Source organism: Takifugu flavidus, chromosome 7, assembly GCF_003711565.1.
Source record: "Takifugu flavidus isolate HTHZ2018 chromosome 7, ASM371156v2, whole genome shotgun sequence".
Classification (NCBI taxonomy): domain Eukaryota; kingdom Metazoa; phylum Chordata; class Actinopteri; order Tetraodontiformes; family Tetraodontidae; genus Takifugu; species Takifugu flavidus.
In genome coordinates, this window is record NC_079526.1 from 8,943,416 (window position 1) to 8,955,616 (window position 12,201).

At 47.5% G+C, this 12,201-nt stretch overlaps 3 protein-coding genes across 8 annotated transcripts; 1 reads left to right on the forward strand and 2 right to left on the reverse strand.

Moving 5' to 3' along the window:
- Positions 1 to 1,153: 1,153 nt before the first annotated feature.
- Positions 1,154 to 2,516, reverse strand: lsm7 (LSM7 homolog, U6 small nuclear RNA and mRNA degradation associated). Its single transcript, XM_057038145.1, has 4 exons — positions 2,389 to 2,516; positions 2,035 to 2,125; positions 1,797 to 1,868; positions 1,154 to 1,573 (listed from the first exon to the last, which is right to left on the reverse strand). Exons 1-4 carry the CDS (start codon positions 2,392 to 2,394, stop codon positions 1,431 to 1,433), a joined length of 312 nt encoding a protein of 103 aa, XP_056894125.1. The 5' UTR covers positions 2,395 to 2,516; the 3' UTR covers positions 1,154 to 1,430.
- Positions 2,491 to 4,875, forward strand: LOC130528586 (kelch-like protein 23). Of its 2 annotated transcripts, XM_057038137.1 has the most exons (4): positions 2,491 to 2,746; positions 2,833 to 3,670; positions 3,749 to 4,160; positions 4,229 to 4,875. In XM_057038137.1, the coding sequence occupies exons 1-4, from the start codon at positions 2,681 to 2,683 to the stop codon at positions 4,533 to 4,535; spliced, it is 1,623 nt and encodes a 540-aa protein (XP_056894117.1). In that variant the 5' UTR covers positions 2,491 to 2,680; the 3' UTR covers positions 4,536 to 4,875. The 2 variants fall into 2 exon arrangements, with proteins under 2 accessions (XP_056894117.1, XP_056894116.1); XM_057038136.1 differs by having other exon boundaries at positions 2,492 to 3,670.
- cers4a (ceramide synthase 4a) lies at positions 4,865 to 11,752 on the reverse strand. 5 transcript variants are annotated; one of them, XM_057038139.1, is made up of 12 exons: positions 11,680 to 11,732; positions 10,898 to 11,074; positions 10,656 to 10,823; positions 9,364 to 9,481; positions 8,865 to 8,983; positions 8,738 to 8,795; positions 8,610 to 8,660; positions 7,483 to 7,575; positions 7,006 to 7,134; positions 6,448 to 6,554; positions 6,220 to 6,376; positions 4,865 to 6,150 (listed from the first exon to the last, which is right to left on the reverse strand). In XM_057038139.1, exons 2-12 carry the CDS (start codon positions 10,906 to 10,908, stop codon positions 5,959 to 5,961), a joined length of 1,203 nt encoding a protein of 400 aa, XP_056894119.1. In that variant the 5' UTR covers positions 10,909 to 11,074; positions 11,680 to 11,732; the 3' UTR covers positions 4,865 to 5,958. The 5 variants fall into 5 exon arrangements, with proteins under 5 accessions (XP_056894119.1, XP_056894120.1, XP_056894118.1 ...); XM_057038140.1 differs by lacking the exon at positions 11,680 to 11,732 and adding an exon at positions 11,500 to 11,673 and having other exon boundaries at positions 10,921 to 11,074; XM_057038138.1 differs by lacking the exon at positions 11,680 to 11,732 and adding an exon at positions 11,500 to 11,673.
- Positions 11,753 to 12,201: the final 449 nt, after the last annotated feature.

Genomic DNA, 12,201 nt, shown 5'->3' on the forward strand with positions numbered 1-12,201 from the left:
TCGATTGAGACTCTGGTTGTAAAGAAGAGCCAGTGGCAGAAAACTCCTTCCTTCAGCGTGTTTAAAAGAAATTGCCTGACAAACATAAACATGAATAAAGTAGTTTTCTGCCACTGGATACAGTCATTATAGTCATTTAGATTATTAACAATGTCCTTGTTTGGACTGAACAATCAACCTTTCGGCTTAACAGCATAAAGACAGGAAGGAAAAAAACAATTTGATTCATCCTTCATCAGTTATTTGGTAAAAATAAAAACATGTAATCAGGATAAAAGTCCCTATAAAAGTAGGCCACGGCGTTTCCAGTCGGAATATTACTAATTTAGATTTAAGCTTTTACATTACAAACCACAAAAGGTATTTCTGTGATTCTATTGATGTTCTATAGGACTTAATAAAGGTTTAGGCTAACCTGGCAGGTAAAAAACAAAGATTAAAGGAATTTTTTAACATGGGAATCAACCCCCCAGGGAACAACTAACAAAGGTGAATCAAGCCTTTCCCAACAACTCTGCTGGATTTACAACTGTGGCTTTGTCACTGAGCACACTAGCTTATCTTAACACACACTAACCCCCCAGATACTTGAAGATTTACAAAGAATACGGTCAAATTCTACTTGAGAATCTCATTTCTGAATACGTGGGCTGATGGGTCAGAAATGGGAGCGCAGCTGCTTGATTTAGCGGCTTTACAGCTCCAGAGAAACGTTCTGTTCCGTTTAGATATCTACAGGTGCGTGCCCAAAAAGAAGGCTGATCTGAACAAACGCCAGAAGAAAAGGTTTTGCATAAATCACCCAGATCCTCGCTGGATCACATCTGCCTCGATGAGGGGGGGGGGCATCCCACCAGAAGCTTGTGGACGGCCATCAGTCATGACTGAGGTTTAAACAGCCCAGGGAGTTTCAGACAAATATTTGAGGAAAAATAGAAATGATCCCACTGTTGGTCCAAATTCCACGAGTATTTCTCAAGTAGTTTGTGTTGCAGCTATTTCATCACAGCAGCAGGGCTGAGAGCACATGAACTCTAGTCCAGGGTCAACTTGTAGAAACAGCTGTCATCTTCAACCGTGACCTTTATTAATACAATGTTCAACATTCTAATGATGCAAACGGTCCCGCTGCAAAAAACACCTGAAGCAAACGTTCCAGACTCTAAATACATTTAGTTTATTTTCTTATCAAAAACAAAAACACGGTAAAAAGTCGACTGATTCTGGATAAGAAAAATGCTCCGTCAACACTCCATAACTCAACTAACTGCAGTCTGCACAGGAAACAAAAGCAAAGTGCTTCCAGAGTCCGCGTTCAACTTAAATTTGCCTTCTTTTTACATGTCGGTGCTCTCGCATTTAAAAACTAAAACAAAGTTCACAAAGTATACAAATGTGTGGTATTAAGTGCAGCGCTTGCTAGGTGAGGGCTAGCCATCCTGCTGCTGGATGAACGGGTTCGGTATGGCCTCCATACCGTCCTGAGGACAGATGAGCACGACTGATGTTCCTCTGCACACCACCAGCCCCAGCTGCCTGGTGTCTTCTGTCAGCTTCATCTGGTCATCAGGATCTACAATGGGAGTCAAAACAACGTAATTAAACAGGAACTGTGTCATATAATATACCCGCAAACACCAGCAACACACGGTTATTAAGTACACCTGTCTTTGTCATATTGTGAATTATTGGCCAAGTTAAAAAAAAATATCTATTTTTAATTGGTCTGTTTAAATTACTGAGTGGTAAAGGTGTGTAACTAGCAGGTATTTACCTTTCGGACTTGCCTTACTTACCTCGCATATATTCTATTGTCCCATCCAACACCAGGTTTAACAGCGGATCAAAGCCCTTAAGAACACCGCTGGCTGAGAGGACAAGAGACAAAACGTCTGCGTTATTACGAACCAGCCCAATAAGTTTAAAGAAAACAATCCATGTAGCGACAGTTATATCATATCCCGCACCAGTAATATCATATTAATGGCGATTAGCATGTGGCTAGCATGAGTAACATTAACATCTTTCACATACCTTCTCGTCCTCCTTGAAACTTAACACGAATATGTTTGTCGATATATTTTGACAAGTCGAAGATGCTCTCTTTTTTCTTCTTTTCTTTGTCCTAAACACAACAAGAGACATTCTTTATAAGGGTTGCATCTGCTGGCCGGACACAAAGTAACTTAACCTAATGTTAGCTCAGTCTAGCTAGGCGCGTTAGCAAATAGGGCATTAATGGGCTACGTTAGTTCTTAAACGTTCCCTGTTATGTTTTCAACTTAAAGCTAAGAACGAATGGAGCCACTATGTATATAACATAGCACTCACGCACACACACAACACTAAAAAGACATCTGAATGAAAGCGCACACCATACAAACTCACCGCCATTTTCCGCAGCGTTGACACGGAAGTAAATATGTGACCTCAGACCAGCTCCACCAATCAAATCCCTGAGCGCCTCTCGTGACGTCACAGCCCCTGCTTCACGAGACCGTTGACTTTATTATGATTCTACAAACTGACCCGGACAAAGTCAGCGAACACCTTTGATTAATTAAACTACTGCTGAATCTTTCGCCTCGTGCCACAACGAGGACTCTGCGCTCCTGACCTTTATTCTCTTCTGCGTTGCGAACGTGCTCAGGGGGTTGGCGAAGGATCTATTTTTAATCCCATGTCGAGCACTGCAAACCCGGGCTGGTTGTGTCCTCTGAAATGGCCTGCAGATCTGGAACCGAACGTAACGTTGCGCCTGAACGCAAACAACGATCCGCTCGGCAGTTAAAAGAAGGCGAGAGCGATTTAACCCCCGATGTCACTTTACAGGTTGAAGGTGAGAGATTTGACGTCAACCGTAAACAGCTGGCCCAGCAGAGCCCTTACTTCAGGGCACTTTTTTTCGGTGCCGGGATAGAGAGCACCAAAAGGAAGGTGTGCCTCAAAGGTGTCGACCTGCAACATTTCAGGGTGTTGCTGGAACACGGCAGGACCTCCAGACTTGCGTTGAACAGGGGGAATGTTCAGGGGATCCTGGAGACGGCAGACTTCTTGCAGCTGGAGCGCGCCAGGCTGCTGTGCTGCAAGTTCCTGGAGCGGGAGCTGCACATCAGCAACTGCCTGGGAATGATGGCCTATGCCTGGAGGCTGGGCTGCACTCAGCTCTACAAGGCAGCACGGCAGGTGGCGCTCTCACACTTTGAAGCTGTCCTGGCTGAAGAGGACTTCCTGTCCCTGCCTAAGGAGACCGTAGCGGACCTCCTCGCCAGTGATGACCTGGCCATCCGCAACGACGATCTGGCTCTGGAAGCGACCCTGCGCTGGGTGTCATTCGAGCCGAAGCGAGGAGAGCATTTTCTGGAGCTCGCCGAGCTGGTGAGGCCCGAGTCTCTGTCCGTGCCATTCATGACCCAACTATTGGCCCGGATGAAGAGCTCCGACCCCAAAGCCAAGCTCATCTGCACGCTGAATGATCATTTTCCAGCATCTTGGTCGGCGGGCGGGCCGAGGAGGGCCGCCAGGGCCAGGGAGAGCCTCTTTGTCCTGGGTGGGCCTCATGATGAGGAGCAACAGTCTCTTTACTGCTTTCATCCACTCACTGGTAGATGGGAGAGCTGTGCACCTCTGCAGAGGAGGAACCTGACCCAGTACTCTGTGGCTGCAGCAGGTACCGGTGCCACACACATTCTTCATTTAAAGGGACTACAGGACATAAACCTTGCTTCTTTTCTGGATGTGTCCACAGGAGACTGCGTGGTGGTGACAGGTGGCTACTTCCGTGATGTGCTATGGTTCAGCGTGGACTGGGTCAAGATATACGAGTGTCAGAACCGGCGCTGGGTGGATGGGCCAGCCCTTCAGAAGTCCAGGCACAGCCACTGCTCTGTCGGGCTGGGCTCAGCACTTTATGTCCTGGGGGGCAGCATGGATGAAGGGGTGGTTCCTGACGTTGAGAGGCTGGTCATGGGGTCAGACGAGGAGTGGACAGGGGTCAGCCCCATGGTCAGGGCCGTGGAGAGGGCGGCCGCCGCCACTCTGGGGGCTTGCGTCTACGTGGCCTGTGGCCTGGATGAAAACGGGGAGGCGTTTGGTGGGATCCAGAGGTACGAGGCGACGCAGGATCACTGGGACGTGGTCTCCATTTCACCATTTCCAAGGTGAGCAAATCTTTTCTCACATTTCTTCTGGCGACACCGAATTTTACAGCCAAGTTTGTTCGTTACAGATACGACTTGGTGGCAACGGAGCTCAATGGCGCCCTCTATCTGTTTGGAGGCCGGACGCTGCGCCTGGACGTGGAGACAGAGGAATGGACCGTGCTGGAGGAGGAGAGCCTGGACAGGAAGTTCTTCTCCGGATGCGCCACCATTGGCGGTCAGATGTACCTGGTCAGCGAGAGTAAAAGTAACAAAGCCTTTCCGAACATGGTGTTGGTGGACCCTTACATCGACACCTGCATCGAGGTTGACGATGCCATACCCTGCCCGCTGCCCCTCAGAGGATGCGTCACCGTAAGAATGACGGGAAGGTAGGTGAAATTGGGAGGGAATGTTAAACTTTAGAAAAAAGTTTAACATGAAGACCCATCAAGTCTGAATCACGACCTGAGCGAAGGCCTTTGACTGCACGCTGTACATTAGCGAATTTTTGATTCTGTTATATAAAAGAATGAGTATTTATTTTACAACACATGTGTAAATATACCATATATTTAAACGTGCTATTAACACTGTTAAGCAAGCTTTGTTTCAGCATCTTTGTGCTTTTATTTTATTATCTTCAAGCCATCATTACTAATGCGAACATATCTATAAATGGAACAGGATGTAATGTGTCTCCAGAAACAAAACCTAAATAAAAATCATTGCAGAACTCTTTTATTAAAACAGGCCAGACCACAGGGCACACACAAAGGTCAACAGTTGCGTGTTGTTCTCATGGCAACATGACATTTTACCCCTCCGTTAAACACTACATCCTGGATGGAGTGAAAAGTGTGTTTTCAGTGAATCGGCCCCTGATTTCACTCCTCTCACGCTAGATTTTACACTTTAAAAAGGCTCTTGGACAGAGATTATGGAAACAGATTCTAATGAACAACAGCGCACGCTTTGACTTCACCACCTCGTTCAAATGTTTTGTTCAGGCTGCATCAGAACCCATTAAATCTGAAATCATCAGTGACAGTAACAGAAATACCTTCAGTTATTTAACACCTCATCAATGCCCACATCTCTTCATCAGCATCAGTTGTTTTAAACTAAACAATAGGAGTAAAAATCAAACTCAAATCCAGTTTAAAATCCAGTGTTTGACCTAAAACAGTTATATGTCATCACATATATGTTAATGTATAAAAGAATGGCCAATAAGGCACAAAATCAACGGGCAGAAGAGCAAATCTAGATCCTCCCTCAGAGAAACGCGCACACTACAAAAACGTGTTATTTCTGTGCTCCAGGGGGCGCTACAGCACTTTCTTACATTGATCTAGGGGTGAGCTTAACATGTGTCACAATCACTCTCCAGCAGAAAAATATCACACTCTTCCTAAAGGACCCCGACGGATCTACAGATAAACATGTAAAAATTTCTCTACAATTTGTGGATGCAAAGCTGTGGGAGCGACGCCCCTCTAAACACTAAAAAAAGACGATTTAGAAAAGGTGGTAGCTTGCCTTGTTACGCCTTACAACAGACTACATTTACAAAAAGTACAAGACAGTGGAGAGAACATGAAAATCGGGCGACCTGAATGATGGCAGCCTGTGTAGTTTTACAGTATGGACGTGGTGATGGTAGCTCTTCCTCGTCTCCTCTTCCCCCATGACAACCAGGATTCAGACAATCTGAAATCATCAACGGACCGTGTATCTACTGTGCAGGTCTCAGAAATTAGTTAGTGGTCGAGAACGTGGGGGGGGGGGAGTCACTTTTCATCCAGAGCTGGCTGCATTATCTGGCTTTGGGCAGTCTGCTGTTTATATTCCTCTGATTGGTCAGATTATTCAGCATGCAGTTGTTCGCCAGTGACGTCAGTTTGGAGTTGATGCCCCCCTTCCGGTGCTCCCGCCTGCACTCCTCCCCTTCTTCATCGGGCTCGTCTTCCGCCTCGCTCTCCTCATCGCTGCGCTCGTCGCGCTCCACCTGTGGAAATAAAGGCCGGCAAGAGTGACTCCTCTGGTTCGTTGGTCTCTCTGATTGCGGTCTCCTCACCTTGCCCATGAACACAAACTTGTAGACCATGCGCAGGATGAGATAAGCCCAGAAGATGTGCAGCGCCTGCAGCACTAGCAGCAGCGCGTTGAAGACGTAATAGCCTGAAAAGGGCCTGAAGAATTCTCGAGACACCACCAGCGTTCCATAGAGAACACTGGGAAACAAGAAGAGCGGCTCAGTTGGCATTAGAGAAAAAAACAGCACGTGAAGGGCGACTGGAATTACCTGACAGGTAAAACCAGCAGCCGAGTCACGAGGAAGACGGCGGCGAAGACGACAAACAGCGAGTCGCACGTCCTCCTCCAGCCAGCGTAGTGAAACATCTTGGCAGACTTGAAAAGAAAATCTGCACGTTAGTCCTTCCTTGTGTCCTTTCATGTGCGCATTGAAACCCAAGTTGTTCCATATTTCCGATGAAAACAACGTTGAGCTCTTCAAACAGTCACATGACATGATTTAGCCACACGACAGATGCTCCGGCCACAAGAAGGTCACAGCTCTGCCGTCCATGGTTACAATAACAAACACCCAAACTGCTCCTGAAACTCCATTATCAGTGTAGAAATGCTGCATCACAGCCCTCCTGCCTCTAATCTTGTGAGATTATCCCACAGATTATTTGCCAGACTACACCCAGTCGTGCCCGGGTCACATGACACCCCTCTACACCATTTAACCACAACTCTGAGTCATGTAAAGCCAGAGCGACAACAACACAACAGAGAAGGCTTTGTCAAACCCCTTTAACCTCTTAGATTTAAAGGGATTTTCCAGTGTTTTTACCTCCAGCAGAAAGTCGGAGGAGTCGTGCACAAGCATCACAAACGTGCCCACCCTCACAAAGTTGGCGCAGTAGGAGAAGCCGATGAGGAATATGGTGGCGATGTGGTGGATCACCTGCTCCTTGAAGTCCTGTCAAGGACACGGACAGAGGTGAGCAGCATTTTAGCAACACCCCCCAAACCAGGGAGCAGTTTAGAATCAACCAGGAGGATCTTTTAGATATGATCCTCCTTTTTCTTCATTTCTGTAAATTCTACAGTTTGTCCGTTGTGGATGAGATGTTCACTTTTAAAGAGGCCAAGTAAACAAAGCCTGATGTAACAGCCGATAATCCATCCGATAATCCGCCTTACATTTAATCTCGAGAAAAACACCATTAAAAACATGGAGTAAGACGTCTCATTAGTGTTAATGAAGAGTTCCCCAGAGTTAAATCAACCACTTAATGAAGGAGAGAGTGACGTGTGACACACTCACTTTCCGCTTGACATCAACAGAGACGGACAGCAGCAGCGACACGTAGAAGCCCATTTCCAGTATGTAATACCAGTGATGAGCTGGGTCCACCGCCTGCAGGACGAGAGAAACGCTGACTTTCACAAGTGTCTGTGTGTTCTTGGACCGAGCACCAAACGGTGCGTTCTACTAGCAAAGTGAGGACACTTTTAAGAGTCCTCACACCTTCAAAGGGCTGTTTGAGAGTCAAGGCTTGAGTTAAGGTTAAGTTAAGTCAGGCCAAGTCCTTACAAAGATATAAGTACAAGGATGTGTGTGTGCATGAATGTGCATGTGGGTGTCTGAGCGTGCATGTTTTTCATCTTCTGTCTCTCCTGTATCAGCCTCCTGACAGATCTGGAATTCTGTGGTGCTCTGGAGGTAAAGGGGGACCCCTGAAAGCAGCCTTTGTTGTGAATGCACTCAGGATTCCACATGACTGAACACTCACAGCTTCGCTGTGTCAGCTGAAGCGTTTAGCGAGGGGGGGGGGGGCGAGCGAGCGTCCGACGCCTCCTTCTCCTTCCCTTAAAGAGCCCTGCGTACATAAACAAATCTGCCAACGTGCCCTTAAGACGAGGAAGTGGCGATTATTCACACAAACGGCGCCCGATTGCCAACGAAAACACATTCTTGTCTGCAGTCTGGTGGTGTCGCAATGTGTGAGCGGCGTCCATTTTAACAACACGTCTGTTATCGGAGGGGACGAAATCTCTAAAAAGTGAAAAAAGCCGCTCTAATCTGAAGGCGTGAGGAGGTTGGCATTCTTCCTCCGATGTTTCTGAGGGCATGACCCCATCAGGAAGGGCTGACTTTCCGCTGGAATGCCGTCACACAGGCACAACTAAGCATTATCCAGACAGTGGAGATAATAACATTTGAGACTCCTGGTTAAAGGAGACGTAGAACCATTTGAGAGTAAAGCCAGTGATGGACAGCACATGCAGGATAGTGGGGTGGGGTGGGGTGGGGTGGGGGGGCACTGGACAAACTGACACGCCTCCATCCGTTGTGGATCCATCCCTCTGTTTGCTTTGAAGGGGGAAATGGTGAAAACCGTCTATTGTTTGAACACTTCTGCAATCAAACAGAAGCCAGAGTCCGCTCACCTGCTTGGGGTAACCCCTCCAGAACTCTGTGTGATCCCAGAACCAGGGAGTCTGCAAGACGGACAAGCAGCAGCTGTGGGTACACTGGGATAACATCCACACACACACACACACAGCATCAGACTTACATATATTAGAGAGGCCAGGCCTGCACTGAACGCCACCAGGTAGAAGGCAAAACGCCACCTGAGCAGGAGAGAACAGACATCTTAAACAGATTTAATGTCTCCGTTCGTCAACGACGCGTAAACTCACGAGGCTTCGCAGAACTTCTTGGTGTTGCTGGGTCGGTCCTGGTTCCTCCGCCTCCTGAACCAGGTCTGGACCTTCCTCTGGGAGAGTCCGCACTGCTGGCCCAAGCTCACGACCTCACTCTGAAGACACAAGCAGGTTTGCCTTACACGTGCACTCACACACACACACACATGCTCTGAACAGTTGCGCTGCATCGTGATGCTTTTAGGTGTCAGACGGCCGTCCTCACTTTACACAGCGCCTGTGATGCTTTAGCACGATTTATCATGTTGTGGATGCAGAAGAGGCCGAACTTTGAGCCCCAGACCAAAGCGAGTCATGGCAGGTGACGGTGAAAACGACAAAGAAAATGACCCGACTTGGTTTCAGCGACTCGTCAACAGCCTCCGTTTTCTGGGAACTAACCTTTCTAAGTCACCTCCGCGTCTTGAACAAAAAGGTTAAAGGCTGCAGATGAAAATGAGCTGTTCTGGAATTAAAAGGGAGCAGGAGCACTAACTTGTGACGGCTGCCGACTCTTCAGTTCGTAGAAGTTCTCCAGCTTCGGGATGAACGGAGCTCTAATCCTCACCTTGTCTTTCACGCCCAAACCTTTGCTCAGCGGGGCGCTGACCACCCTGAGAGGGGAAAAAAACGAAGTTGATTATTGAGATGACATTAGCAGCTGTCTAATGGTCCTGGTAGGGAACAGCTGGGGTGACGGTAACAAGATAGCTGCTTATGTGGCTCCGGCAGCCTGCGGAGCCGCTCCCATGGGCATACTGGGACATTTGGTCAGAGCGCTGTCGCCAGTAGCTGATGGGGCATCAGGAGACACCTGATCGGCACGTTACAGGGAACAGAGATGGCGTGATAACAGCCACAAAGATGCTTGGATAAGTGTGTGTGAGTTCTGTGTAACCAGACACCACGCTCATCAGTCTAAAGCTGTTTGGAACGTCATGTTCTCTGGTCACTTCCTCCCACTTCATAACAACCACCTCTGTGCAGCTATATCAGATACACATATGCTCAAACACATTTTATCTATCTTTGTGAGGACTCAATGCCTGACATAACGCATGACCTCTGTAACTGTAACCATAAACTTAACCCATCACACACACACACACACACACACACACACACACACAGACACTTGCTACTTCTCTGTCAGCCAGCTGAAGTGAAACAGGGAAGACTGGCTAATACCAGTATTCAGGAAGTTAAAGAAAAAACAGAATTTTCTTGCCCTTGCTAGCAAATACCAGGTTCAATAGCTGGTTCTACTACTGCCTTTACTGGTTCGCTAGTCTCAAAGTTGGAGTCTGATGTCCTGCCAGAATTTCTGGGTTCAGTGGTATTAAGCGGCGAGCACATCCAAGAACACACCTGCTCCGTACAGGCAACAAACCAGCCAGTCAGGAAGACAGCAAGAGGAAAACACACCCAGTCTTCAAAACTTCCTCCATTTCTTCTAGTTTATGTGACTCAGTATTTGCTACGAGTTTGCTAAAGTCACCAGGTTTATCTGGGAACTCCGTTTTTTGGCATTTTTTGCATTTAAAAATAGAAATGTGATTGTTATCAGACCTAAAGAAAGATGAGTACTTGTGATTGGAGGTGCTCTGATTAATGTTCATTCACTTTGACTCTAAACGACCTTCAGCATCACCCCCAAACACCCGGTCCATCAAACAAAAACTTTGTTGGTTATAAAGCAACAGGAGAAAGGCCAAATACTGCCCCTAGTGGCCTGGAGTATAAAGCACATTTACGTTTGAGGAACATTTGCGGAGCATCATACTGTACCTCTCAAAAACATATCTGAGAGCTATGAAGGCAAAGGCCAGCGGCAGCGTGTAGAGGAGGTGCCTGGGTAGAGGAACATGGTCCTTCACGTGGAAGTCCTGCCAGCGGGTGCCTGGAGGAAGCCAGAACTCCTCCTGCCAGAGCCACTCATTCAACAGGGCCTCCATCCTGAGGGGAGAAGAGGAAGAGGAGAACTGAGTCCTTGCCAGGCTCAAGCATCTATTATTTATGACAACACTGACGCCTTATTCATATTTAAGTCCACCAGCAGTCGCCGCTCTGATGATCACAGAGGAAACAAAACACTCTACTGAACAGTCTGCATCAATCAGTCGGTTTAACTGTCCGAGGCAGCACAGCACGATATTACAGGTCCAGGCCGGTTCTGATGCGGACAGGACACTGGTGGTGCCGTTCAACTGTTATAAGTGATAGAAACAAATGATAGTGTGTTCAGAGCTACAGCAGGAAAGCGCACATTCAACTTTCTGCCTTAGACCCAAATGTAAATATTTTTATTTTGTTGCCTCATTTGAATGTGGCCATTGACGTAATACCTCTCCAATCACACACACACACACACACACATCTTAAGAGAAAAAGGTGTGTGTGTGTGTGTGTGCAAACTCTCCAGCTTCCTCTGACACCTGAACACACACACTGATCGATCTGCCGCCTCCCGCTATTGATCGGCGCATCCTAGCGGTACATCGCGATGGCGCACGTCAAAGCCTCCGCGAAGCACACACACACACACACACACAGACACACACACAAACACCCACCCACGCACACACACACACACAAACACACACACACAGATATAGGAACGCTCGCCACACACCGCAGGTGGAAAGATAACCCTAAGGATGTCAGTGGACCCGAGGGGGGGGCTCGAGGTGCCGACGAACTGCGTCAGCGCTGTCCGCGTGCAATTAAGGCGACCGGAAATGAAGCCCGAGAAGAAGAAGAAAAAGCGTCCGTGCTGATCCGCAGCAGAGAATAAACACGCGTTTGCGGTTACCTGGCCGCGCGCTCCGGAGGATGAGAAGCCCTCAGCAGCAAATGAGGGGCGGGGCGAGAGGGACGCAACCTGCTCCCGCGGTGGGCGGGGCCTGACGTCATCACGCACGCACCCCCCCTTTGCTTTCAAACGCCGATTTTTACGTTTTGGTTCAGACGGTAATAATAATTCTTGGCGTATTTAGTTGCCACCACTCGAATACTATATTATTTCTATTTGTTTTCATTTACATTTTAGTGACGTTGAATCACACTCCTCGCTTTCATTTATGCTACTGTATTAACAGTATTGTAGTACGGATTCACAGTATTGTATTAATTCAATGTAGTCTTTTATTGGTTTCTTATATTTGCAACTGCTGAGTGCTAAATACTGCCTTTTCTGACGGGTACATTCGCTTCAGAAAAGGCAGTGCAGCATAACAACAACAACAACAACAATATAAAGATGCAGCAGCAGAGGTTGTCACGTTGTTTAGAGGGTAAATATTTTCGAGAACCGGGTGGATCCAGAAACCTGCTG

Coding starts and splice junctions, on each gene's coding strand:
- lsm7 (XM_057038145.1), bottom strand. Junction 1,869..2,034: donor GTTTCAAGGAGGACGAGAAG/GTATGTGAAAGA, acceptor TTGTCCTCTCAG/CCAGCGGTGTTCTTAAGGGC. Junction 1,574..1,796: donor GACAATAGAATATATGCGAG/GTAAGTAAGGCA, acceptor CTCCCATTGTAG/ATCCTGATGACCAGATGAAG.
- LOC130528586 (XM_057038136.1), top strand. CDS start 2,722: ATGGCCTGCAGATCTGGAACCGAACGTAACGTTGCGCCTGAACGCAAA. Junction 3,671..3,748: donor GTACTCTGTGGCTGCAGCAG/GTACCGGTGCCA, acceptor ATGTGTCCACAG/GAGACTGCGTGGTGGTGACA. Junction 4,161..4,228: donor TCCATTTCACCATTTCCAAG/GTGAGCAAATCT, acceptor TGTTCGTTACAG/ATACGACTTGGTGGCAACGG.
- cers4a (XM_057038139.1), bottom strand. Junction 9,482..10,655: donor CTCAGATATGTTTTTGAGAG/GTACAGTATGAT, acceptor TTCCCCTCTCAG/GGTGGTCAGCGCCCCGCTGA. Junction 8,984..9,363: donor AGAGTCGGCAGCCGTCACAA/GTTAGTGCTCCT, acceptor TTGTGTCTTCAG/AGTGAGGTCGTGAGCTTGGG.